Genomic DNA, 25,834 nt, shown 5'->3' with positions numbered 1-25,834 from the left:
GAAGCAATACGACGGCTTCTCAGGGGCGAGGATGGGCGAGGGTCAATGGTAGCTGGCCAATACGAGGTGCTGGATGACCAATGTCCAGGAGGCGTCACTAACAGGTGTGTCTTCGCTGCGGTGCGGTTCTTCTCTGCTCTCTTCTGTCGCCTCCGGACATGCGCGTGGGTGATGCGCAGATGCACGGCGTCGGACTGCCGTCCACCAATCAGGAGCGGCTAACATAAGAAATATTCCCTGGCGGGCATTTTGAATGTGGTTCCCTCCACACTCCCCCCGTCCCTATAAAACAAGGCGTGTATTAGAAACTTAATTTAACTTAAAATGTTCTTTATGAACGGACCCTCCACCGGCTTCACATTGAGGGGTGGAATAGTATGTATAATAACAGAAGAGAATGTCTGGTTTAACTAAACAAAAGAATACACTGTGACTGGTTTATTATTTATATATTTATGATCTACCTTTGACATAGTATTGATCCTTGGTTCTTTTTAACACTACACCAAGGTGATATTTAATTTATTCTTATAACTATAAAATTATATATAATACCCGTATGCAATTACTTCCTTGCATCCCCTCACTTATATATGGGTTAACCGATTATAAAGCCCTAGAGCAGGCAAGCAGGGGGTTGAAGACAGGGGCGAGGATGCAGAAATCTTGAGCGAGGAACTGGAGACGAGGTGAAGAGGGAGATGAAGGATCGGTGGCCCAACCACCGTGGGTAAGACTTGCAGCTGATGCTGCGGTGTGGTGGTAGAGTGGAGTTCTCATGGGTGCTCGCTGGTGTGTCTTGTAGGAGGCAGGGCTTCTCGTCGCGGTGTTCTTTACAGCTTTGCGTTGGTGTTCTACTGATTCCTTGATGTACTCGGACACAGATCGTCGGTGTTTTTCTTCTTCCCAGGCCTCCTGGCGTGTTTGTTGGTCTTGCTTCGTGTTGATACGGTGAGGCTATCGTTGGAGGTAGCTTCCAGCCGGAAATCTTCTGTTGTGTTGGGTTGCTTCAGTGGAGGAGGTGGTGTTCCCACCGAGACGTCCTCATCTGATGAGTCAGCTGAGTCAGAAGTAGATGCAGTGAATCTTGGAGGTTGAGTTCTTGCCTGTTGAGGCTTAATGGGAGTTGCAGCTGATTTTGGACGTTGAGAGGGTTCGCACACGAGAGATGGAACTGTATCAGTAGTCGATAGCGGAGGCGTCGGCGTCTGGGTGGCTTGTGATGAAGTTGCTGGAGGAGCAGGCTTTGCTGTTGATAGTAGATCCGTGAGCACGGCGGCGTTCACGGTGATGTCAGGGACCAAGACTGTATCTTGAGAACTTGAAGTGGTGTTGGTCAAGACTTCTTCTGGAACTATGAAAGCTGGAAGACCATTTGCTTTGTATAGAATATTTAATATTCTTACGTATTCCTGGGGGTTATTGCAAGCTATCATGCTGGACGCCGATGTTAATAGTTGAACTGTGCTGTTCAGTGGTTGGTCGGTGTGGGCCGGGGATGATGGCTGGCTCGACGAATCGCAGGTTGGCGTTTGGGAACTGGCTCCCCATTGGCTGGTAGTAGCAGTGGGACGTCCTCCCGGAAGCTCCGGGAAAATGGCGGCTTGGGCGTTGAAACCTGAAGTAGAGGTGGTCGCTGATTGGCTTGTTGCTTCAGAGGTACTGGCTCCGGTTGAAGATGTGGATTTCTCCATGTTTTTAATGACGTCTTGTCTATGAGGACAACGTATGGAGATTGCCGGATGGTCGCCTGTGCACAGCAAGCAGCATAGTGTTTCAGACTTGCAGATGGAGTAATGGTGGTCAGCTGAGCAGAGGCTACACTGCTGAATACGCTGGGTACATCTGCTGGTGGAGTGGGTGTACTCGTAGCATCGGAGGCACTGGTTGACCATGTGGAAACGTTCCATCTTCACACGGAATGACGGAATGTGAATACCAAAGCTGTAAACACCATTTCTGGTAGCCATAGTATCCGCAGTACTGTCTCGAAGGTCAGCTTCAGGGAGCGATTTCTGTTGAAGAAGTGAGCTTCGTGAAGCCCTAAGTCCGGGTTTGATGCCTTGAAGTCGTGCATGAACGCTCTTTCATCAGCTTCATCTTGTTCCACGACCCATTGGCTGAGGTCATGAATAACGACAGAGTGTTCAGCCAGGTACTGGCGTGGGAAGTTGAGACGAAGGTGTTGGTTGGAGAAATTGGTGCTGAAAAACAGAAGTTTGTCGACTTCCTCCTCACTATAAAAGAAGAAGAGGATGTCCGTGCCTTCCTGTTTGATGTCGTTGGGTGTCACTTCTGCAATGTCTTTAAAGAGCTTCAGGAGAGATGTCTTGGAGAATGGTTGCTCGTTAAGGGGCGTACCCCAGATCTTGAAGCGTTTGTGACGCATGATGAGCTTCCTGGTGGCCGATGGGTCTCTCTCAAAGACTACACGTCACTGGAGATGGCCTCCCGTCTCTACCCAGCATAAAACACCAAGTTAGGAGTGGGGTCTGACCAGCTAGAGAGACACAAGTCTGCTGCCAATTATTTACCCACCCGGCAGTGCTGGGTGCGAGAGAGAAGAGCCGGAGCAACGAGGACACGTCCGGCCGTGACGGTTGCCAGTTGCTGAGTCTGTGATCTGTGGTCATATATGGGTACTTATGATTATTTTATCTCTGGGTTAAATTAGATTCTTTAAATTGTCATTCTTTAAATTTCCTATATTTACAATTAGTTATTTATATTCATTCTTTGTACATTCAGACTACACTATACTTTTTTTATTATTGTTTTATCAACACAGATTGAACAGCCTATGACCGTTCTCGGTAGTGATCTTGGCCAAGAGCTCTATGTTTAGAGTGGGCAGGACAGGCTGTAGATCCCACATGATGTAGTTGCTGATTAAACTGTCAGATGAGTAAGTAACGCTCGCGGTGCAGCAAGCTGTACTTGATGAAAATGCAGAGATGATCGCGGTGAAAATCATAGCTGAAGTGAGGTTGTTGGGAGCGTCCCATGACAGGTGCCAGCGGCCCACACCATGCAGCAGTAGAAGTAGAGGTCCAGTGAGAGTCCATGTTGTAGTCCATCGTGGCTAGGTATCGTCGTCCACACCATGCAGCAGTAGCAGTAGAGGTCCAGTGAGAGTCCATGTTGTAGTCCATCGTGGCGAGGTATCGTCGTCCACACCATGCAGCAGTAGCAGTAGAGGTCCAGTGAGAGTCCATGTTGTAGTCCATCGTGGCGAGGTATCGTCGTCCACACCATGCAGCAGTAGCAGTAGAGGTCCAGTGAGAGTCCATGTTGTAGTCCATCGTGGCGAGGTATCGTCGTCCACACCATGCAGCAGTAGCAGTAGAGGTCCAGTGAGAGTCCATGTTGTAGTCCATCGTGGCTAGGTATCGTCGTCCACACCATGAAGCAGTAGCAGTAGAGGTCCAGTGAGAGTCCATGTTGTAGTCCATCGTGGCTAGGTATCGTCGTCCACACCATGCAGCAGTAGCAGTAGAGGTCCAGTGAGAGTCCATGTTGTAGTCCATCGTGGCGAGGTATCGTCGTCCACACCATGCAAGCAGTAGCAGTAGAGGTCCAGTGAGAGTCCATGTTGTAGTCCATCGTGGCTAGGTATCGTCGTCCACACCATGCAGCAGTAGAGGTCCAGTGAGAGTCCATGTTGTAGTCCATCGTGGCTAGGTATCGTCGTCCACACCATGCAGCAGTAGCAGTAGAGGTCCAGTGAGAGTCCATGTTGTAGTCCATCGTGGCGAGGTATCGTCGTCCACACCATGCAGCAGTAGCAGTAGAGGTCCAGTGAGAGTCCATGTTGTAGTCCATCGTGGCTAGGTATCGTCGTCCACACCATGCAGCAGTAGCAGTAGAGGTCCAGTGAGAGTCCATGTTGTAGTCCATCGTGGCTAGGTATCGTCGTCCACACCATGCAGCAGTAGCAGTAGAGGTCCAGTGAGAGTCCATGTTGTAGTCCATCGTGGCTAGGTATCGTCGTCCACACCATGCAGCAGTAGCAGTAGAGGTCCAGTGAGAGTCCATGTTGTAGTCCATCGTGGCTAGGTATCGTCGTCCACACCATGCAGCAGTAGCAGTAGAGGTCCAGTGAGAGTCCATGTTGTAGTCCATCGTGGCTAGGTATCGTCGTCCACACCATGCAGCAGTAGCAGTAGAGGTCCAGTGAGAGTCCATGTTGTAGTCCATCGTGGCTAGGTATCGTCGTCCACACCATGCAGCAGTAGCAGTAGAGGTCCAGTGAGAGTCCATGTTGTAGTCCATCGTGGCTAGGTATCGTCGTCCACACCATGCAGCAGTAGCAGTAGAGGTCCAGTGAGAGTCCATGTTGTAGTCCATCGTGGCTAGGTATCGTCGTCCACACCATGCAGCAGTAGCAGTAGAGGTCCAGTGAGAGTCCATGTTGTAGTCCATCGTGGCTAGGTATCGTCGTCCACACCATGCAGCAGTAGCAGTAGAGGTCCAGTGAGAGTCCATGTTGTAGTCCATCGTGGCTAGGTATCGTCGTCCACACCATGCAGCAGTAGCAGTAGAGGTCCAGTGAGAGTCCATGTTGTAGTCCATCGTGGCTAGGTATCGTCGTCCACACCATGCAGCAGTAGCAGTAGAGGTCCAGTGAGAGTCCATGTTGTAGTCCATCGTGGCGAGGTATCGTCGTCCACACCATGCAGCAGTAGCAGTAGAGGTCCAGTGAGAGTCCATGTTGTAGTCCATCGTGGCTAGGTATCGTCGTCCACACCATGCAGCAGTAGCAGTAGAGGTCCAGTGAGAGTCCATGTTGTAGTCCATCGTGGCTAGGTATCGTCGTCCACACCATGCAGCAGTAGCAGTAGAGGTCCAGTGAGAGTCCATGTTGTAGTCCATCGTGGCTAGGTATCGTCGTCCACACCATGCAGCAGTAGCAGTAGAGGTCCAGTGAGAGTCCATGTTGTAGTCCATCGTGGCTAGGTATCGTCGTCCACACCATGCAGCAGTAGCAGTAGAGGTCCAGTGAGAGTCCATGTTGTAGTCCATCGTGGCTAGGTATCGTCGTCCACACCATGCAGCAGTAGCAGTAGAGGTCCAGTGAGAGTCCATGTTGTAGTCCATCGTGGCTAGGTATCGTCGTCCACACCATGCAGCAGTAGCAGTAGAGGTCCAGGAGAGTCCATGTTGTAGTCCATCGTGGCTAGGTATCGTCGCCCACACCATGACAGCAGTAGCAGTAGAGGTCCAGTGAGAGTCCATGTTGTAGTCCATCGTGGCTAGGTATCGTCGTCCACACCATGCAGCAGTAGCAGTAGAGGTCCAGTGAGAGTCCATGTTGTAGTCCATCGTGGCTAGGTATCGTCGTCCACACCATGCAGCAGTAGCAGTAGAGGTCCAGTGAGAGTCCATGTTGTAGTCCATCGTGGCTAGGTATCGTCGTCCACACCATGCAGCAGTAGCAGTAGAGGTCCAGTGAGAGTCCATGTTGTAGTCCATCGTGGCTAGGTATCGTCGTCCACACCATGCAGCAGTAGCAGTAGAGGTCCAGTGAGAGTCCATGTTGTAGTCCATCGTGGCTAGGTATCGTCGTCCACACCATGCAGCAGTAGCAGTAGAGGTCCAGTGAGAGTCCATGTTGTAGTCCATCGTGGCTAGGTATCGTCGTCCACACCATGCAGCAGTAGCAGTAGAGGTCCAGTGAGAGTCCATGTTGTAGTCCATCGTGGCTAGGTATCGTCGTCCACACCATGCAGCAGTAGCAGTAGAGGTCCAGTGAGAGTCCATGTTGTAGTCCATCGTGGCTAGGTATCGTCGTCCACACCATGCAGCAGTAGCAGTAGAGGTCCAGTGAGAGTCCATGTTGTAGTCCATCGTGGCTAGGTATCGTCGTCCACACCATGCAGCAGTAGCAGTAGAGGTCCAGTGAGAGTCCATGTTGTAGTCCATCGTGGCTAGGTATCGTCGTCCACACCATGCAGCAGTAGCAGTAGAGGTCCAGTGAGAGTCCATGTTGTAGTCCATCGTGGCTAGGTATCGTCGTCCACACCATGCAGCAGTAGCAGTAGAGGTCCAGTGAGAGTCCATGTTGTAGTCCATCGTGGCTAGGTATCGTCGTCCACACCATGCAGCAGTAGCAAGTAGAGGTCCAGTGAGAGTCATGTTGTAGTCCATCGTGGCTAGGTATCGTCGTCCCACACCATGCAGCAGTAGCAGTAGAGGTCCAGTGAGAGTCCATGTTGTAGTCCATCGTGGCTAGGTATCGTCGTCCACACCATGCAGCAGTAGCAGTAGAGGTCCAGTGAGAGTCCATGTGTGTAGTCCATCGTGGCTAGGTATCGTCGTCCACACCATGCAGCAGTAGCAGTAGAGGTCCAGTGAGAGTCCATGTTGTAGTCCATCGTGGCTGGGTATCGTCGTCCACACCATGCAGCAGTAGCAGTAGAGGTCCAGTGAGAGTCCATGTTGTAGTCCATCGTGGCTAGGTATCGTCGTCCACACCATGCAGCAGTAGCAGTAGTAGGTCCCAGTGAGAGTCCATGTTGTAGTCCATCGGGGCTAGGTATCGTCGTCCACCCCATGCAGCAGTAGCAGTAGAGGTCCAGTGAGAGTCCACTGTTGTAGTCCATCGTGGCTAGGTATCGTCGTCCACACCATGCAGCAGTAGCAGTAGAGGTCCAGTGAGAGTCCAGTTGTTAGTCCATCGTGCTGGTATCGTCGTCCACACCATGCAGCAGTATTCAGTAGAGGTCCAGGTGAGAGTCCCTGTTGTAGTCCATCGTGGCTAGGTATCGTCGTCCACACCATGCAGCAGTAGCAGTAGAGGTCCAGTGAGAGTCCATGTTGTAGTCCATCGTGCTAGGTATCGTCGTCCCACACCATGCAGCAGTAGCAGTAGAGGTCCAGTGAGAGTCCATGTTGTAGTCCATCGTGGCTAGGTATCGTCAGTCCACACCATGCAGCAGTAGCAGTAGAGGTCCAGTGAGAGTCCATGTTGTAGTCCATCGTGGCTAGGTATCGTCGTCCACACCATGCAGCAGTAGCAGTAGAGGTCCAGTGAGAGTCCATGTTGTAGTCCATCGTGGCTAGGTATCGTCGTCCACACCATGCAGCAGTAGCAGTAGAGGTCCCGTGAGAGTCCATGTTGTAGTCCATCGTGGCTAGGTTCGTCCGTCCACACATGCAGCAGTAGCAGTAGAGGTCCAGTGAGAGTCCATGTTGTAGTCCATCGTGGCTAGGTATCGGTCGTCCCACACCATGCAGCAGTAGCAGTAGAGGTCCAGTGAGAGTCCATGTTGTAGTCCATCGTGGCTAGGTATCGTCGTCCACACCATGCAGCAGTAGCAGTAGAGGTCCAGTGAGAGTCCATGTTGTAGTCCATCGTGGCTAGGTATCGTCGTCCACACCATGCAGCAGTAGCAGTAGAGGTCCAGTGAGAGTCCATGTTGTAGTCCATCGTGGCTAGGTATCGTCGTCCACACCATGCAGCAGTAGCAGTAGAGGTCCAGTGAGAGTCCATGTTGTAGTCCATCGTGGCTAGGTATCGTCGTCCACACCATGCAGCAGTAGCAGTAGAGGTCCAGTGAGAGTCCATGTTGTAGTCCATCGTGGCTAGGTATCGTCGTCCACACCATGCAGCAGTAGCAGTAGAGGTCCAGTGAGAGTCCATGTTGTAGTCCATCGTGGCTAGGTATCGTCGTCCACACCATGCAGCAGTAGCAGTAGAGGTCCAGTGAGAGTCCATGTTGTAGTCCATCGTGGCTAGGTATCGTCGTCCACACCATGCAGCAGTAGCAGTAGAGGTCCAGTGAGAGTCCATGTTGTAGTCCATCGTGGCTAGGTATCGTCGTCCACACCATGCAGCAGTAGCAGTAGAGGTCCAGTGAGAGTCCATGTTGTAGTCCATCGTGGCTAGGTATCGTCGTCCACACCATGCAGCAGTAGCAGTAGAGGTCCAGTGAGAGTCCATGTTGTAGTCCATCGTGGCTAGGTATCGTCGTCCACACCATGCAGCAGTAGCAGTAGAGGTCCAGTGAGAGTCCATGTTGTAGTCCATCGTGGCTAGGTATCGTCGTCCACACCATGCAGCAGTAGCAGTAGAGGTCCAGTGAGAGTCCATGTTGTAGTCCATCGTGGCTAGGTATCGTCGTCCACACCATGCAGCAGTAGCAGTAGAGGTCCAGTGAGAGTCCATGTTGTAGTCCATCGTGGCTAGGTATCGTCGTCCACACCATGCAGCAGTAGCAGTAGAGGTCCAGTGAGAGTCCATGTTGTAGTCCATCGTGGCTAGGTATCGTCGTCCACACCATGCAGCAGTAGCAGTAGAGGTCCAGTGAGAGTCCATGTTGTAGTCCATCGTGGCTAGGTATCGTCGTCCACACCATGCAGCAGTAGCAGTAGAGGTCCAGTGAGAGTCCATGTTGTAGTCCATCGTGGCTAGGTATCGTCGTCCACACCATGCAGCAGTAGCAGTAGAGGTCCAGTGAGAGTCCATGTTGTAGTCCATCGTGGCTAGGTATCGTCGTCCACACCATGCAGCAGTAGCAGTAGAGGTCCAGTGAGAGTCCATGTTGTAGTCCATCGTGGCTAGGTATCGTCGTCCACACCATGCAGCAGTAGCAGTAGAGGTCCAGTGAGAGTCCATGTTGTAGTCCATCGTGGCTAGGTATCGTCGTCCACACCATGCAGCAGTAGCAGTAGAGGTCCAGTGAGAGTCCATGTTGTAGTCCATCGTGGCTAGGTATCGTCGTCCACACCATGCAGCAGTAGCAGTAGAGGTCCAGTGAGAGTCCATGTTGTAGTCCATCGTGGCTAGGTATCGTCGTCCACACCATGCAGCAGTAGCAGTAGAGGTCCAGTGAGAGTCCATGTTGTAGTCCATCGTGGCTAGGTATCGTCGTCCACACCATGCAGCAGTAGCAGTAGAGGTCCAGTGAGAGTCCATGTTGTAGTCCATCGTGGCTAGGTATCGTCGTCCACACCATGCAGCAGTAGCAGTAGAGGTCCAGTGAGAGTCCATGTTGTAGTCCATCGTGGCTAGGTATCGTCGTCCACACCATGCAGCAGTAGCAGTAGAGGTCCAGTGAGAGTCCATGTTGTAGTCCATCGTGGCTAGGTATCGTCGTCCACACCATGCAGCAGTAGCAGTAGAGGTCCAGTGAGAGTCCATGTTGTAGTCCATCGTGGCTAGGTATCGTCGTCCACACCATGCAGCAGTAGCAGTAGAGGTCCAGTGAGAGTCCATGTTGTAGTCCATCGTGGCTAGGTATCGTCGTCCACACCATGCAGCAGTAGCAGTAGAGGTCCAGTGAGAGTCCATGTTGTAGTCCATCGTGGCTAGGTATCGTCGTCCACACCATGCAGCAGTAGCAGTAGAGGTCCAGTGAGAGTCCATGTTGTAGTCCATCGTGGCTAGGTATCGTCGTCCACACCATGCAGCAGTAGCAGTAGAGGTCCAGTGAGAGTCCATGTTGTAGTCCATCGTGGCTAGGTATCGTCGTCCACACCATGCAGCAGTAGCAGTAGAGGTCCAGTGAGAGTCCATGTTGTAGTCCATCGTGGCTAGGTATCGTCGTCCACACCATGCAGCAGTAGCAGTAGAGGTCCAGTGAGAGTCCATGTTGTAGTCCATCGTGGCTAGGTATCGTCGTCCACACCATGCAGCAGTAGCAGTAGAGGTCCAGTGAGAGTCCATGTTGTAGTCCATCGTGGCTAGGTATCGTCGTCCACACCATGCAGCAGTAGCAGTAGAGGTCCAGTGAGAGTCCATGTTGTAGTCCATCGTGGCTAGGTATCGTCGTCCACACCATGCAGCAGTAGCAGTAGAGGTCCAGTGAGAGTCCATGTTGTAGTCCATCGTGGCTAGGTATCGTCGTCCACACCATGCAGCAGTAGCAGTAGAGGTCCAGTGAGAGTCCATGTTGTAGTCCATCGTGGCTAGGTATCGTCGTCCACACCATGCAGCAGTAGCAGTAGAGGTCCAGTGAGAGTCCATGTTGTAGTCCATCGTGGCTAGGTATCGTCGTCCACACCATGCAGCAGTAGCAGTAGAGGTCCAGTGAGAGTCCATGTTGTAGTCCATCGTGGCTAGGTATCGTCGTCCACACCATGCAGCAGTAGCAGTAGAGGTCCAGTGAGAGTCCATGTTGTAGTCCATCGTGGCTAGGTATCGTCGTCCACACCATGCAGCAGTAGCAGTAGAGGTCCAGTGAGAGTCCATGTTGTAGTCCATCGTGGCTAGGTATCGTCCGTCCACACCATGCAGCAGTAGCAGTAGAGGTCCAGTGAGAGTCCATGTTGTAGTCCATCGTGGCGAGGTATCGTCGTCCACACCATGCAGCAGTAGCAGTAGAGGTCCAGTGAGAGTCCATGTTGTAGTCCATCGTGGCTAGGTATCGTCGTCCACACCATGCAGCAGTAGCAGTAGAGGTCCAGTGAGAGTCCATGTTGTAGTCCATCGTGGCTAGGTATCGTCGTCCACACCATGCAGCAGTAGCAGTAGAGGTCCAGTGAGAGTCCATGTTGTAGTCCATCGTGGCTAGGTATCGTCGTCCACACCATGCAGCAGTAGCAGTAGAGGTCCAGTGAGAGTCCATGTTGTAGTCCATCGTGGCTAGGTATCGTCGTCCACACCATGCAGCAGTAGCAGTAGAGGTCCAGTGAGAGTCCATGTTGTAGTCCATCGTGGCTAGGTATCGTCGTCCACACCATGCAGCAGTAGCAGTAGAGGTCCAGTGAGAGTCCATGTTGTAGTCCATCGTGGCTAGGTATCGTCGTCCACACCATGCAGCAGTAGCAGTAGAGGTCCAGTGAGAGTCCATGTTGTAGTCCATCGTGGCTAGGTATCGTCGTCCACACCATGCAGCAGTAGCAGTAGAGGTCCAGTGAGAGTCCATGTTGTAGTCCATCGTGGCTAGGGTATCGTCGTCCACACCATGCGCAGTAGCAGTAGAGGTCCAGTGAGAGTCCATGTTGTAGTCCATCGTGCTTAGGTATCGTCGTCCACACCATGCAGCAGTAGCAGTAGAGGTCCAGTGAGAGTCCATGTTGTAGTCCATCGTGGCTAGGTATCGTCGTCCACACCATGCAGCAGTAGCAGTAGAGGTCCAGTGAGAGTCCATGTTGTAGTCCATCGTGGCTAGGTATCGTCGTCCACACCATGCAGCAGTAGCAGTAGAGGTCCAGTGAGAGTCCATGTTGTAGTCCATCGTGGCTTAGGGTATCGTCGTCCACACCATGCAGCAGTAGCAGTAGAGGTCCAGTGAGAGTCCATGTTGTAGTCCATCGTGGCTAGGTATCGTCGTCCACACCATGCAGCAGTAGCAGTAGAGGTCAGTGAGAGTCATGTTGTAGTCCATCGTGTTGAGGTATCGTCGTCCCACACATGCAGCAGTAGCAGTAGAGGTGCCAGTGGAGAGTCTATGTTGTAGTCGCATCGTGGCTAGGTATCGTCGTCCACACCATGCAGCAGTAGCAGTAGAGGTCAGTGCGAGTCATGTTGTTAGTCCATCGTGGCTGAGGTATCGTCGTCCACCACCATGCAGCAGTAGCAGTAGAGGTCCAGTGAGAGTCAATGGTGTAGTCCATCGTGGCTGAGGTATCGTCGTCCACACAATGCATGCAGTAGCGAGTAGAGGTCCAGTGAGAGTCCATGTTGTAGTCCATCGTGGCTAGGTAGCGTCGTCCACACCATGCAGCAGTAGCAGTAGAGGTCCAGTGAGAGTCATGTTGTAGTCCATCGTGCTCCGAGTTAGCGTCTGTCCACACCATGCAGCAGTAGCAGTAGAGGTCCAGGTGAGAGTTCCATGTTGTAGTCCATCGTGGGCTGAGGTATCGTCGTCGCACAGCCATGCAGCAGTAGCAGTAGAGGTCCAGTGAGAGTCCATGTTGTAGTCCATCGTGGCTAGGTATCGTCGTCCACACCATGCAGCAGTAGCAGTAGAGGTCGCAGTGAGAGTCCATGTTGTAGTCCATCGTGGCTAGGTATCGTCGTCCACACCATGCAGAGCAGTAGCAGTAGAGTTCCGTGAGAGTCCATGTTGTAGTCCATCGTGGCTGGGTATCGTCGTCCACACCATGCAAGCAGTAGCAGTAGAGGTCCAGTGAGAGTCCATTGTGTAGTCCATCGTGGCTAGGGTATCGTCGTCCACACCATGCAGCAGTAGCAGGTAGAGGTACAGTGAGAGTCCATGTTGTAGTCCATCGTGGCGAGGTATCGTCGTCCACACCATGCAGCAGTAGCAGTAGAGGTCCAGTGAGAGTCCATGTTGTAGTCCATCGTGGCTAGGTATCGTACGTCCACACCATGCAGCAGTAGCAGTAAGAGGTCCAGTGAGAGTTCCATGTTGTAGTCCCATCCGGTTGGCTTAGGTATCGTCGTCCACACCATGCAGCAGTAGCAGTAGAGGTCCAGTGAGAGTCCATGTGTAGTCCAGCGTGGCTAGGTATCGTCGTCCACACCATGCAGGCAGTAGCAGTAGATGTCCAGTGAGAGTCCCATGTTGGTAGTCCATCGTGGCTTAGGTATCGTCGTCCACACCATGCAGCAGTAGCAGTCAGAGGTCCAGTGAGAGTCCATGTTGTAGTCCATCGTGGGCTAGGTATCGTCGTCCACACCATGCAGCAGTAGCAGTAGAGGTCCAGTGAGAGTCCATGTTGTAGTCCATCGTGGCTAGGTATCGTCGTCCACACCATGCAGCAGTAGCAGTAGAGGTCCAGTGAGAGTCCATGTTGTAGTCCATCGTGGCTAGGTATCGTCGTCCACACCATGCAGCAGTAGCAGTAGAGGGTCATGAGAGTCCATGTTGTAGTCCATCGTGGCTAGGTATCGTCGTCCACACCATGCAGCAGTAGCAGTAGAGGTCCAGTGAGAGTCATGTTGTAGTCCATCCGCTGGTATCGTCGGTCCAAACATGCAGCAGTACGCAGTAGAGGTACAGTGAGAGTCCCATGTTGTAGTCCATCGTGGCTAGGGTATCGTCGCCACACCATGCAGCAGTAGCAGTAGAGGTCCAGTGAGAGTCCATGTGTAGTCGCATCGTGGCTAGGTATCGTCGTCCACACCATGCAGCAGTAGCAGTAGAGGTCCAGTGAGAGTCCATGTTGTAGTCCATCGTGGCTGAGTATCGTCGTCCCACACCATGCAGCAGTAGCAGTAGAGGTCCAGTGAGAGTCCATGTTGTAGTCCATCGTGGCTAGGTATCGTCGTCCACACCATGCAGCAGTAGCAGTAGAGGTCCAGTGAGAGTCCATGTTGTAGTCCATCGTGGCTAGGTATCGTCGTCCACACCATGCAGCAGTAGCAGTAAGAGGTCCAGTGAGAGTCCATGTTGTAGTCCATCGATGGCTAGGTATCGTCGTCCACACCATGCAGCAGTAGCAGTAGAGGTCCAGTGAGAGTCCATGTTGTAGTCCATCAGTGGCTAGGTATCGTCGTCCACACCATGCAGCAGTAGCAGTAGAGGTCCAGTGAGAGTCCATGTTGTAGTCCATCGTGGCTAGGTATCGTCGTCCACACCATGCAGCAGTAGCAGTAGAGGTCCAGTGAGAGTCCATGTTGTAGTCCATCGTGGCTAGGGTATCGTCGTCCACACCATGCAGCAGTAGCAGTAGAGGTCAGTGAGAGTCCATGTTGTAGTCCATCGTGGCTAGGTATCGTCGTCCACACCATGCAGCAGTAGCAGTAGAGGTCCAGTGAGAGTCCATGTTGTAGTCCATCGTGGCTAGGTATCGTCGTCCACACCATGCAGCAGTAGCAGTAGAGGTCCAGTGAGAGTCCATGTTGTAGTCCATCGTGGCTAGGTATCGTCGTCCACACCATGCAGCAGTAGCAGTAGAGGTCCAGTGAGAGTCCATGTTGTAGTCCATCGTGGCTAGGTATCGTCGTCCACACCATGCAGCAGTAGCAGTAGAGGTCCAGTGAGAGTCCATGTTGTAGTCCATCGTGGCTAGGTATCGTCGTCCACACCATGCAGCAGTAGCAGTAGAGGTCCAGTGAGAGTCCATGTTGTAGTCCATCGTGGCTAGGTATCGTCGTCCACACCATGCAGCAGTAGCAGTAGAGGTCCAGTGAGAGTCCATGTTGTAGTCCATCGTGGCTAGGTATCGTCGTCCACACCATGCAGCAGTAGCAGTAGAGGTCCAGTGAGAGTCCATGTTGTAGTCCATCGTGGCTAGGTATCGTCGTCCACACCATGCAGCAGTAGCAGTAGAGGTCCAGTGAGAGTCCATGTTGTAGTCCATCGTGGCTAGGTATCGTCGTCCACACCATGCAGCAGTAGCAGTAGAGGTCCAGTGAGAGTCCATGTTGTAGTCCATCGTGGCTAGGTATCGTCGTCCACACCATGCAGCAGTAGCAGTAGAGGTCCAGTGAGAGTCCATGTTGTAGTCCATCGTGGCTAGGTATCGTCGTCCACACCATGCAGCAGTAGCAGTAGAGGTCCAGTGAGAGTCCCATGTTGTAGTCCATCGTGGCTAGGTATCGTCGTCCACACCATGCAGCAGTAGCAGTAGAGGTCCAGTGAGAGTCCATGTTGTAGTCCATCGTGGCTAGGTATCGTCGTCCACACCATGCAGCAGTAGCAGTAGAGGTCCAGTGAGAGTCCATGTTGTAGTCCATCGTGGCTAGGTATCGTCGTCCACACCATGCAGCAGTAGCAGTAGAGGTCCAGTGAGAGTCCATGTTGTAGTCCATCGTGGCTAGGTATCGTCGTCCACACCATGCAGCAGTAGCAGTAGAGGTCCAGTGAGAGTCCATGTTGTAGTCCATCGTGGCTAGGTATCGTCGTCCACACCATGCAGCAGTAGCAGTAGAGGTCCAGTGAGAGTCCATGTTGTAGTCCATCGTGGCTAGGTATCGTCGTCCACACCATGCAGCAGTAGCAGTAGAGGTCCAGTGAGAGTCCATGTTGTAGTCCATCGTGGCTAGGTATCGTCGTCCACACCATGCAGCAGTAGCAGTAGAGGTCCAGTGAGAGTCCATGTTGTAGTCCATCGTGGCTAGGTATCGTCGTCCACACCATGCAGCAGTAGCAGTAGAGGTCCAGTGAGAGTCCATGTTGTAGTCCATCGTGGCTAGGTATCGTCGTCCACACCATGCAGCAGTAGCAGTAGAGGTCCAGTGAGAGTCCATGTTGTAGTCCATCGTGGCTAGGTATCGTCGTCCACACCATGCAGCAGTAGCAGTAGAGGTCCAGTGAGAGTCCATGTTGTAGTCCATCGTGGCTAGGTATCGTCGTCCACACCATGCAGCAGTTAGCAGTAGAGGTCCAGTGAGAGTCCATGTTGTAGTCCATCGTGGCTAGGTATCGTCGTCCACACCATGCAGCAGTAGCAGTAGAGGTTCCAGTGAGAGTCCATGTTGTAGTCCATCGTGGCTAGGTATCGTCGTCCACACCATGCAGCAGTAGCAGTAGAGGTCCAGTGAGAGTCCATGTTGTAGTCCATCGTGGCTAGGTATCGTCGTCCACACCATGCAGCAGTAGCAGTAGAGGTCCAGTGAGAGTCCATGTTGTAGTCCATCGTGGCTAGGTATCGTCGTCCACACCATGCAGCAGTAGCAGTAGAGGTCCAGTGAGAGTCCATGTTGTAGTCCATCGTGGCTAGGTATCGTCGTCCACACCATGCAGCAGTAGCAGTAGAGGTCCAGTGAGAGTCCATGTTGTAGTCCATCGTGGCTAGGTATCGTCGTCCACACCATGCAGCAGTAGCAGTAGAGGTCCAGTGAGAGTCCATGTTGTAGTCCATCGTGGCTAGGTATCGTCGTCCACACCATGCAGCAGTAGCAGTAGAGGTCCAGTGAGAGTCCATGTTGTAGTCCATCGTGGCTAGGGTATCGTCGTCCACACCCATGCAGCAGTAGCAGTAGAGGTCCAGTGAGAGTCTATGTTGTAGTCCATCGTGGCTAGGTATCGTCGTCCACACCATGCAGCAGTAGCAGTAGAGGTCCAGTGAGAGTCCATGTTGTAGTCCATCGTGGCGAGGTATCGTCGTCCACACCATGCAGCAGTAGCAGTAGAGGTCCAGTGAGAGTCCATGTTGTAGTCCATCGTGGCTAGGTATCGTCGTCCACACCATGCAGCAGTAGCAGTAGAGGTCCAGTGAGAGTCCATGTTGTAGTCCATCGTGGCTAGGTATCGTCGTCCACACCATGCAGCAGTAGCAGTAGAGGTCCAGTGAGAGTCCATGTTGTAGTCCATCGTGGCTAGGTATCGTCGTCCACACCATGCAGCAGTAGCAGTAGAGGTCCAGTGAGAGTCCATGTTGTAGTCCATCGTGGCTAGGTATCGTCGTCCACACCATGCAGCACTAGCAGTAGAGGTCCAGTGAGAGTCCATGTTGTAGTCCATCGTGGCTAGGTATCGTCGTCCACACCATGCAGCAGTAGCAGTAGAGGTCCAGTGAGAGTCCATGTTGTAGTCCATCGTGGCTAGGTATCGTCGTCCACACCATGCAGCAGTAGCAGTAGAGGTCCAGTGAGAGTCCATGTTGTAGTCCATCGTGGCTCGGTATCGTCGTCCATACCATGCAGCAGTAGCAGTAGAGGTCCAGTGAGAGTCCATGTTGTAGTCCATCGTGGCGAGGTATCGTCGTCCACACCATGCAGCAGTAGCAGTAGAGGTCCACTGAGAGTCCATGTTGTAGTCCATCGTGGCTAGGTATCGTCGTCCACACCATGCAGCAGTAGCAGTAGAGGTCCAGTGAGAGTCCATGTTGTAGTCCATCGTGGCTAGGTATCGTCGTCCACACCATGCAGCAGTAGCAGTAGAGGTCCAGTGAGAGTCCATGTTGTAGTCCATCGTGGCTAGGTATCGTCGTCCACACCATGCAGCAGTAGCAGTAGAGGTCCAGTGAGAGTCCATGTTGTAGTCCATCATGGCTGGGTATCGTCGTCCACACCATGCAGCAGTAGCAGTAGAGGTCCAGTGAGAGTCCATGTTGTAGTCCATCGTGGCTGGGTATCGTCGTCCACACCATGCAGCAGTAGCAGTAGAGGTCCAGTGAGAGTCCATGTTGTAGTCCATCGTGGCTAGGTATCGTCGTCCACACCATGCAGCAGTAGCAGTAGAGGTCCAGTGAGAGTCCATGTTGTAGTCCATCGTGGCTGGGTATCGTCGTCCACACCATGCAGCAGTAGCAGTAGAGGTCCAGTGAGAGTCCATGTTGTAGTCCATCGTGGCTAGGTATCGTCGTCCACACCATGCAGCAGTAGCAGTAGAGGTCCAGTGAGAGTCCATGTTGTAGTCCATCGTGGCGAGGTATCGTCGTCCACACCATGCAGCAGTAGCAGTAGAGGTCCAGTGAGAGTCCATGTTGTAGTCCATCGTGGCTAGGTATCGTCGTCCACACCATGCAACAGTAGCAGTAGAGGTCCAGTGAGAGTCCATGTTGTAGTCCATCGTGGCTAGGTATCGTCGTCCACACCATGCAGCAGTAGCAGTAGAGGTCCAGTGAGAGTCCATGTTGTAGTCCATCGTGGCTAGGTATCGTCGTCCACACCATGCAGCAGTAGCAGTAGAGGTCCAGTGAGAGTCCATGTTGTATTCCATCGTGGCGAGGTATCGTCGTCCACACCATGCAGCAGTAGCAGTAGAGGTCCAGTGAGAGTCCATGTTGTAGTCCATCGTGGCTAGGTATCGTCGTCCACACCATGCAGCAGTAGCAGTAGAGGTCCAGTGAGAGTCCATGTTGTAGTCCATCGTGGCTAGGTATCGTCGTCCACACCATGCAGCAGTAGCAGTAGAGGTCCAGTGAGAGTCCATGTTGTAGTCCATCATGGCTGGGTATCGTCGTCCACACCATGCAGCAGTAGCAGTAGAGGTCCAGTGAGAGTCCATGTTGTAGTCCATCGTGGCTAGGTATCGTCGTCTACACCATGCAGCAGTAGCAGTAGAGGTCCAGTGAGAGTCCATGTTGTAGTCCATCGTGGCGAGGTATCGTCGTCCACACCATGCAGCAGTAGCAGTAGAGGTCCACTGAGAGTCCATGTTGTAGTCCATCGTGGCTAGGTATCGTCGTCCACACCATGCAGCAGTAGCAGTAGAGGTCCAGTGAGAGTCCATGTTGTAGTCCATCGTGGCTAGGTATCGTCGTCCACACCATGCAGCAGTAGCAGTAGAGGTCCAGTGAGAGTCCATGTTGTAGTCCATCGTGGCTAGGTATCGTCGTCCACACCATGCAGCACTAGCAGTAGAGGTCCAGTGAGAGTCCATGTTGTAGTCCATCATGGCTGGGTATCGTCGTCCACGCCATGCAGCAGTAGCAGTAGAGGTCCAGTGAGAGTCCATGTTGTAGTCCATCGTGGCTAGGTATCGTCGTCCACACCATGCAGCAGTAGCAGTAGAGGTCCAGTGAGAGTCCATGTTGTAGTCCATCGTGGCGAGGTATCGTCGTCCACACCATGCAGCTGTAGCAGTAGAGGTCCAGTGAGAGTCCATGTTGTAGTCCATCGTGGCTAGGTATCGTCGTCCACACCATGCAGCAGTAGCAGTAGAGGTCCAGTGAGAGTCCATGTTGTAGTCCATCGTGGCTAGGTATCGTCGTCCACACCATGCAGCAGTAGCAGTAGAGGTCCAGTGAGAGTCCATGTTGTAGTCCATCGTGGCTAGGTATCGTCGTCCACACCATGCAGCAGTAGCAGTAGAGGTCCAGTGAGAGTCCATGTTGTAGTCCATCGTGGCTAGGTATCGTCGTCCACACCATGCAGCAGTAGCAGTAGAGGTCCATTGATTTTCTTTTTATTAACACATTAGGTACATCTGCATTACTGCAGCTGCCCTAGACTATATGAAGTGGAGTACAGTGTGTCAAAAAAGGTAACTAGGTGATGCTAAAAAATCCCCATCACACAGGATGGTTAGTCATACAGAGGCATGTGATAAGCGGTCTGCACTGGCAGACTCCGGATGCATTTTGAGGATATCATCAACACAAGATTGAATAAGGTAGCAGTGGTAATTCAAGTCCCCATCTCGCAGGATGGTTAGTCATACAGAGCCATGTGTTTAATAGCCTGCACTGGCAAATTTTGGGTATACTGTGAGGATATCTTCAAGAATACGAGAGTGAATAAAGTAATTGCAAAGCTCCAGGTTCCTCATGCCAACTGGTCTGAAAGGTCTAATAACTGGGCATTCAGTGATGTAGTGCGGGAGATCATGCCGTAGTTCCTGCTCACAGAGTTTGCAACTGGAGTGCTCAGGATTGGGAGACCCGTCACCTGCAGCCACCTGCGTCAGGTAACGGTAACCCAACCTGATCCTTGCAACCACTGTGTCGCACAGTCTAGTGGACGTTTTGTGCTGTCCATAGATGTAGGTTTCAGATCTGAACAAATCATAGCTTTTTATACTAGTACTTTCAGGTCGTTGGGAGTCAGTAAGTTCTTTCCTATCAGATCTGAATGTTTGGACCAATACAGTTTTGACAGCAGAGATGGGGATACCTAGATCTAATTCAACTTCAAACTTGTTACACGCTAATTTGGCTGCAATGTCTGTCTCATTATGATGGGTTATATTTAGGTCCATTGAGAGTCCATGTTGTAGTCCATCGTGGCTGGGTATCGTCGAAACTCTGGGGTCACCAATGTAACGTACGGTTATGTTACGTTGTTGGGTAGATTAGATACTCATTGTTTAGTGAGTTTTCATATTTATTTAGTAGTCTTGATAACAGTAGTCGGTTGGTGGCGTTGTCGTAAACGTTGAGCTTGGAGCAGAGCAGAGAGCTGAGTGAGGCCGGAGTCGCGGAGCTCTATGTGGGAGAGCGTGGCAGCTCGATTGGGAATTGAGTGTCTGAACTCGGGGAGCGAGAGCGTTGTAGCTGGATGTGGTCGTAGTCTGCTGTCTGGTCTGTGTCAAAGCTGTAGCGTCTTGGGGTCGATTAGGACTGTACACGCCGAGTGCTACATTGTTGACTGTGGAAATTGTACTGTCCGCTATTCCGATGATGATGATGAAGATTAAGCCACCCAAGAGGTGGCACGGGCATGAATAGCCCGTAAGTGGTACAATTTTTGTTTCCTCAGTTTTCTCAGAAACCCAAATTTCTTTTTGAAATTTGGAAAAATATATAAATTCAGCAAAACGTGGCCTATTAGGCAAACCGGGCCTTGCATAGTAGGCCAAGTACAACGTTCTGGCTGCTAGGTACAACATTATATATATATATATATATATATATATATATATATATGTGGGACGCCCCCACACACACGACAGTGTGTGTGGGGGCGTCCCTACACGAGGCAGGAGCCAGGACCAGGAGCTACAACTCAACTCTCATCAGAGGATAGGTGGAAGTAGGTGATTCTAGTTTCCCTCCCAATTCCCCCTTAGTCAGCTATATTATTTAGCCTGAGTATTTTGTATGTCGTGAGCAAGCCTCACCTATGTCACAGTAAGGCACCAGTGTGCAGAGTGGTACTATAAAGAGTACTCATGATATTTATGATTATTATTGGTGTATGCAGGCACCCGGAGAAATTGATGAATTTACTGTGTTGAGAATGTCTTTCATGAGACTTTAATGTGATCATATAGTGAGAGAATATATATATATATAATTATGCCAGTGTTGGGAGTTAGGCTATGTGCCCAGTAACTATGTTATTACCATTATTGATGTCTGACTCATCTATATATATATATATATATATATATATATATATATGTCTATGCTCGTGTATTGAATAATCATTCATGTGTGCAGTGATTAATTGTGTTATCGCCCACGGAAGGAATTACTGAGAACTCCAGTGATATATACTTTATAAGTTATCATTAAACGAAGGGCAGTGTGTAATACCATGACAGTGAATTATTGTCACATTTAATATAGAAATGTTTGATTGAGCCCAAGATCAGTGTAGCGAAGTATTTACGTGCTGTTGTCGCAAATATTGTGTGTTCGAACTTCTAGTGATCTTTGAGAACTTAAAGAAGTTGGCGTGTCACGCCAAGCAAACAGATAAAGTAACATTCATGCGGGGGGGTAGTCGCTCAGCTGATTTTGACATTGACGAGAGGGGGAGCGTTGCCAGCTTAGTGAGTTCACATTATATGTGGGAACGAGCGACTCCCGCCTGAAACCGCTGTTTGCTTATTGATATAATCTTGTGATGTCTTTGAATGAGTTTTAAGTAAAATACAAAATACATTGGTGTTTATGTCATCCCCTCCATATTTCTTGTGGCTATGTAATACCTGAAAGCAGAGAGTGATAGAAGCAAATACCTGCCTGATATCAGATCTATTGAGTGTGTCCTTGCCACTGTTACCACAATTCAACAAAACCACTGACGTGTTACTGGACACCGAAAACACCAGTTGGCGACCTTGTGGTTAGTAGTAGAGCCCTATGACGGGGCGGACATACAACAGTTAAGTGAACAAGTTGTGTTCCCACTCCTTCTCGATCAGAGGCCGGTTGGGATTGACTGGGATACTCTCCTGGCGTACAGTGGCGCCGCGAGGATAGAGTGAAGACCCGCAGGGCTACGGTGAGTGACCTTGAGTGTACTGTTGCTCATCCGAGTAAACCCCGACAATATATATATTTATATATTTATATATATATATATATATATATATATATATATATATATATATATATATATATATATATATATATATATATATATATATATATATATATATATATATATGTCGTACCTAGTAGCCAGAACGCACTTCTTGGCCTACTATGCAAGGCCCGATTTGCCTAATAAGGCAAGTTTTCCTGAATTAATATATTTTCTCTAATTTTTTTCTTATGAAATGATAAAGCTACCCATTTCATTATGTAAGAGGTAAATTTTTTTTATTGGAGTTAAAATTAACGTAGATATATGACCGAACCTAACCAACCCTACCTAACCTAACCTAATTTATCTTTATAGGTTAGGTTAGGTTAGGTAGCCAAAAAAGTTTGGTTAGGTTAGGTTAGGTAGGTTAGGTAGTCAAAAAACAATTAATTCATGAAAACTTGGCTTATTAGGCAAATCGGGCTTTGCATAGTAGGCTGAGAAGTGCGTTCTGGCTACTAGGTACGACATTATATATCTCCTCACTGTCCTGACATAGGACAGTGAGGTTCTACTCCTTGATATGTTGGTTACACAGACTCTGACGCTCGCGGACTCCCACGCTGCAATAACCACGTTGATACCACCCCCAAAGAGCCGGGGGTTTAGTTAATGCAAACTGTAACGTAAGTTATTTTTCCAGATAGCCTAGTTTAAGTTAGTTTATCCAAAGTTACCGAAAGTTTTCCTTGTTCAAAATTAACAATATCTAGTACTCTATCATAGCCAATAAATTTTTATGACGTATTAGAACATTGTTGCATCCTGTCAGGAGGAGTTAAAACTTGTTCGAACGTTGAAGTTCTTGAACTTGAATCGGACATCAAACTTACCCGCCAAACGTGGTGTGTTTTGGTGTGTAATAGCTATTAAAACACCAATACACTCATAGACAAGTTGAAGTGCCACGTCGTCGAGGCGTCAACACCTTATGATGGTGTTTGACGCGTCCAGAGCAGCCAGACAAACGACCCAACCAGAGTGAAATTCTCTATCATCGTCTGCCGTAAATCATTCTTTCTCGTGCACCAATTAGTCCCCAACACGTATGATGAAACGTTCTACGGTTGATCACTGGCTGCAGGCGTCTGCTTCACCACAATCATTCCTCATTCTCGTTCGAGCAGCCATAGAGCTGAGCCGCAGAGAGCTCAGCCTTGACTGTAGGCAAATAATTTCTCTCTCTCTCTCTCTCTCTCTCTCTTAGTTGGCCATTAATCTCACTGTGTCTGTTCCACAGCGTGCGTGGGATAGATAGATAGAGAGAGAGAGCGTTGTGTATACCTCCTGGTTTACCTTTTTGGTATATCAAGAGGTATACCCAGCGTCAAGGAGAATTAAATGAGTCTTAATAACCAGCTCGCGCATGTCAGACCTTACAACCAACACAATATCAAGCTTGGGCTAATAAGGGGTCACAAGGTCAATACATCTGCGTACCAAATAAGACTGAATTAACAGCACTTATAAATAACAGGTACTGAGACGTTTTTAAAGTCAGACGCCCAACACACACACATCTGGAAATGAGAGAATTGACGACGCTTCGGTCCGTTCTGGATTATTACACGCCCTAAAAATCGTCCAGGACGGACCGAAACGTCGGCAATTTTTTTTTTCAGGAATGTGGTCAATTCTCAACCTCGCTATTTTGACTAATTGTTCCCGAAGAGGCATCAAATGGTTAAAGAAATAATACCTGTGACTGATTATTTGTGATTTATATTTGGGTTATTTCATATCAATTTATATTTTTAAAACTCCGATTTGCTCTATACAGAAAAAATAAAACTTGTACTAGTGTTCTCTACCAACAGGAAAATTCTAGGAAAGAATATCAGCAACTAGTCATCCCCTCCAAATTTAAATTTTTTTTTTTTTTTTTTTTTTTTTTTTAAAGATAATTACCTGTTACCCCTCAAGTTAGAAATAGTACAAGAGAGTTAAAGCTTCGTCGATTGTATTTTTCCCAAAGTTACATTCCAACTTGTGTCTCTCTGATGAGGTAAAGTTATTATCAAAGAAGTTACACGAGGCAGCCAGGGGTTATATGTGTAGTACCGCCGAGTGGGTCTTGTTAGTGATTTTCGTTAATAATTTGTCTCCGAACTTCTCTCCCTAACTATCGCTGGTTCTGTCCGTAGTTGCAACAGTCTTCGTCAAAAGCTGATTACTTAATTGTCATAACATGAGGTGCATAAAAGACATGGTGGACAAAAGTTGAAAACCACGAAAATGTAAGTTTAATTGCTAACTTTTTTGCAGTTTTAGTGATTTCCTTATTATAATAGAGCAATTTTATTTATATCTTAATTATAATTGACATTTGCAATATGTCTCTCCCTATTTTTTATATGTTCGTATTTACGAAGTTTTTCATTTTTATTTTTATTTTCCAATTTTTCTATTTCATTGGATTTGTCAGAAGAATTTTTTTTTCTAAATTATCTAATTTCATCATGCTTTACATGATCCATTGCAGTGCATCCTATCTTATCGCATATGTCTCATCGAAAAGGGGCCCCTATCTCCTTCTGTGAGAGTCGTTATCTCTCTTAATCTCCATTCTCACTATTATCTTCGATATGGCTGGATATCTCTCTCTCTCTCTCTCTCTCCTCTTCCCACATCCCCTTCAAAATTATCTTCGTCTGGCCATAAATTTTATTCTTGGTTTATGTTATCTCTTGAAAATATTTTTTACCTAACTATGTTCTCCTGTTGGCCTTCTGTGTTACATCACCATATATAGCAATGGTTCGCCTTTACAAAACACGCGGGCGGTAGTATAACGGTGGCTCCCATATGCAAAACTTGCGAGCGGTAGTACAACAGTAGCTTGCATTTTCAGAACCCGCAAGCGATATTAAACGATGGCTTCCCTTTACAAAACTTACGAGTGGTAGTAAACGATGGCTCGCCTTTACAAAACTCGCAGGTGGTAATAAACGATGGCTCGCCTTTACAAAACTCGCAGGTGGTAGTAAACGATGGCTTGCCCTTACAAAACTCGTGGGCGGTAGTATAACGGTGACTCCCATATGCAAAACTTGCGAGCGGTAGTAAACGATGGCTCACCTTTACAAAGCTTGCGAGCAGTAATAAACGATCGATCGCCTTTACAAAATTCGCTGGCGGTAGTATAATGGTGGCTCGACTTTACAAAACTTGCGAGCGGTAATAAATAATGGCTTGCCCTTACAAAACTCGTGGGCGGTATTATAATAGTGGCTCGCCTTTACAAAACTTGCGAGCGGTAATAAACGATGGCTCACCTTTACAAAACTCGCGGACAGTAGTATAACGATGGCTCGCCTTTACAAAACTTGCGAGCGGTAATAAACGATGGCTCACCTTTACAAAACTCACGGGTGGTATTAAACGATGGCTCGCCTTTACAAAACTCGCGGGCGGTATTAAACGATGGCTCACCTTTACAAAACTTGCGAGCGGTAATAAAAGATGGCTCGCCTTTACAAAACTCACAGGCGGTAATAAACGATGGCTCACCTTTACAAAACTCACGGGCGGTATTAAACGATGGCTCACCTTTACAAAACTCACGGGCGGTATTAAACGATGGCTCGCCTTTACAAAACTCGTGGGCGGTATTAAACGATGGCTCGCCTTTACAAAACTCGCGGGCGGTAGTATAACGGTGGCTCACCTTTACAAACCTCGTGGGCCATAGTATAATGGTCACTCGCCTTTACAAAACTTGCGAGCAGTAATAAACGATGGCTCGCCTTTACAAATCTCGTGGGCGGTAGTATAACGATGGCTCGACTTTACAAATCTTGCAGGCGGTGGTATAACAGTGGCTCGCCTTTACAGAACTTGCGGGCGGTAATAAACGATGCTCGCCTTTACAAAACTCGCGGGCAGTAATGAACGATGACTCGTCTTTACAAAACTCGCGGACAGTAGTATAACGATGACTTACCTTTACAAAACTCGTGGACGGTAGTATAACGATGGCTCGCCTTTACAAAACTTGCGAGCGGTAATAAACGATGGTTCGCCTTTACAAAACTCGTGGGCGGTAGTAAACGATGGCTCGTCTTAACAAAACTTGCGAGCGGTAGTAAACGATGGCTCGCCTTAACAAAACTTGCGAGCGGTAGTAAACGATGGCTCGCCTTAACAAAACTTGCGAGCGGTAGTAAACGATGGCTCGTCTTAACAAAACTTGCGAGCGGTAGTAAACGATGGCTCGTCTTAACAAAACTTGCGAGCGGTAGTTGTTACGGCCCTCTCGGGACGCAACGGGGTTCTTAC

The 25,834-nt window shown here is 49.5% G+C and overlaps 1 protein-coding gene across 1 annotated transcript; it reads right to left on the bottom strand.

Moving 5' to 3' along the window:
* Nucleotides 1-854: 854 nt before the first annotated feature.
* Nucleotides 855-1,436, bottom strand: LOC138361606 (uncharacterized). The gene has a single exon (XM_069320842.1). It carries the CDS (start codon nt 1,434-1,436, stop codon nt 855-857), a length of 582 nt encoding a protein of 193 aa, XP_069176943.1.
* Nucleotides 1,437-25,834: the final 24,398 nt, after the last annotated feature.

This window comes from Procambarus clarkii, unplaced genomic scaffold (genome assembly GCF_040958095.1).
Source record: "Procambarus clarkii isolate CNS0578487 unplaced genomic scaffold, FALCON_Pclarkii_2.0 HiC_scaffold_506, whole genome shotgun sequence".
Classification (NCBI taxonomy): Eukaryota; Metazoa; Arthropoda; class Malacostraca; order Decapoda; family Cambaridae; genus Procambarus; species Procambarus clarkii.
Note: the sequence above shows the minus strand (reverse complement) of the source record. Positions and strands in the feature narration are given on the sequence as shown.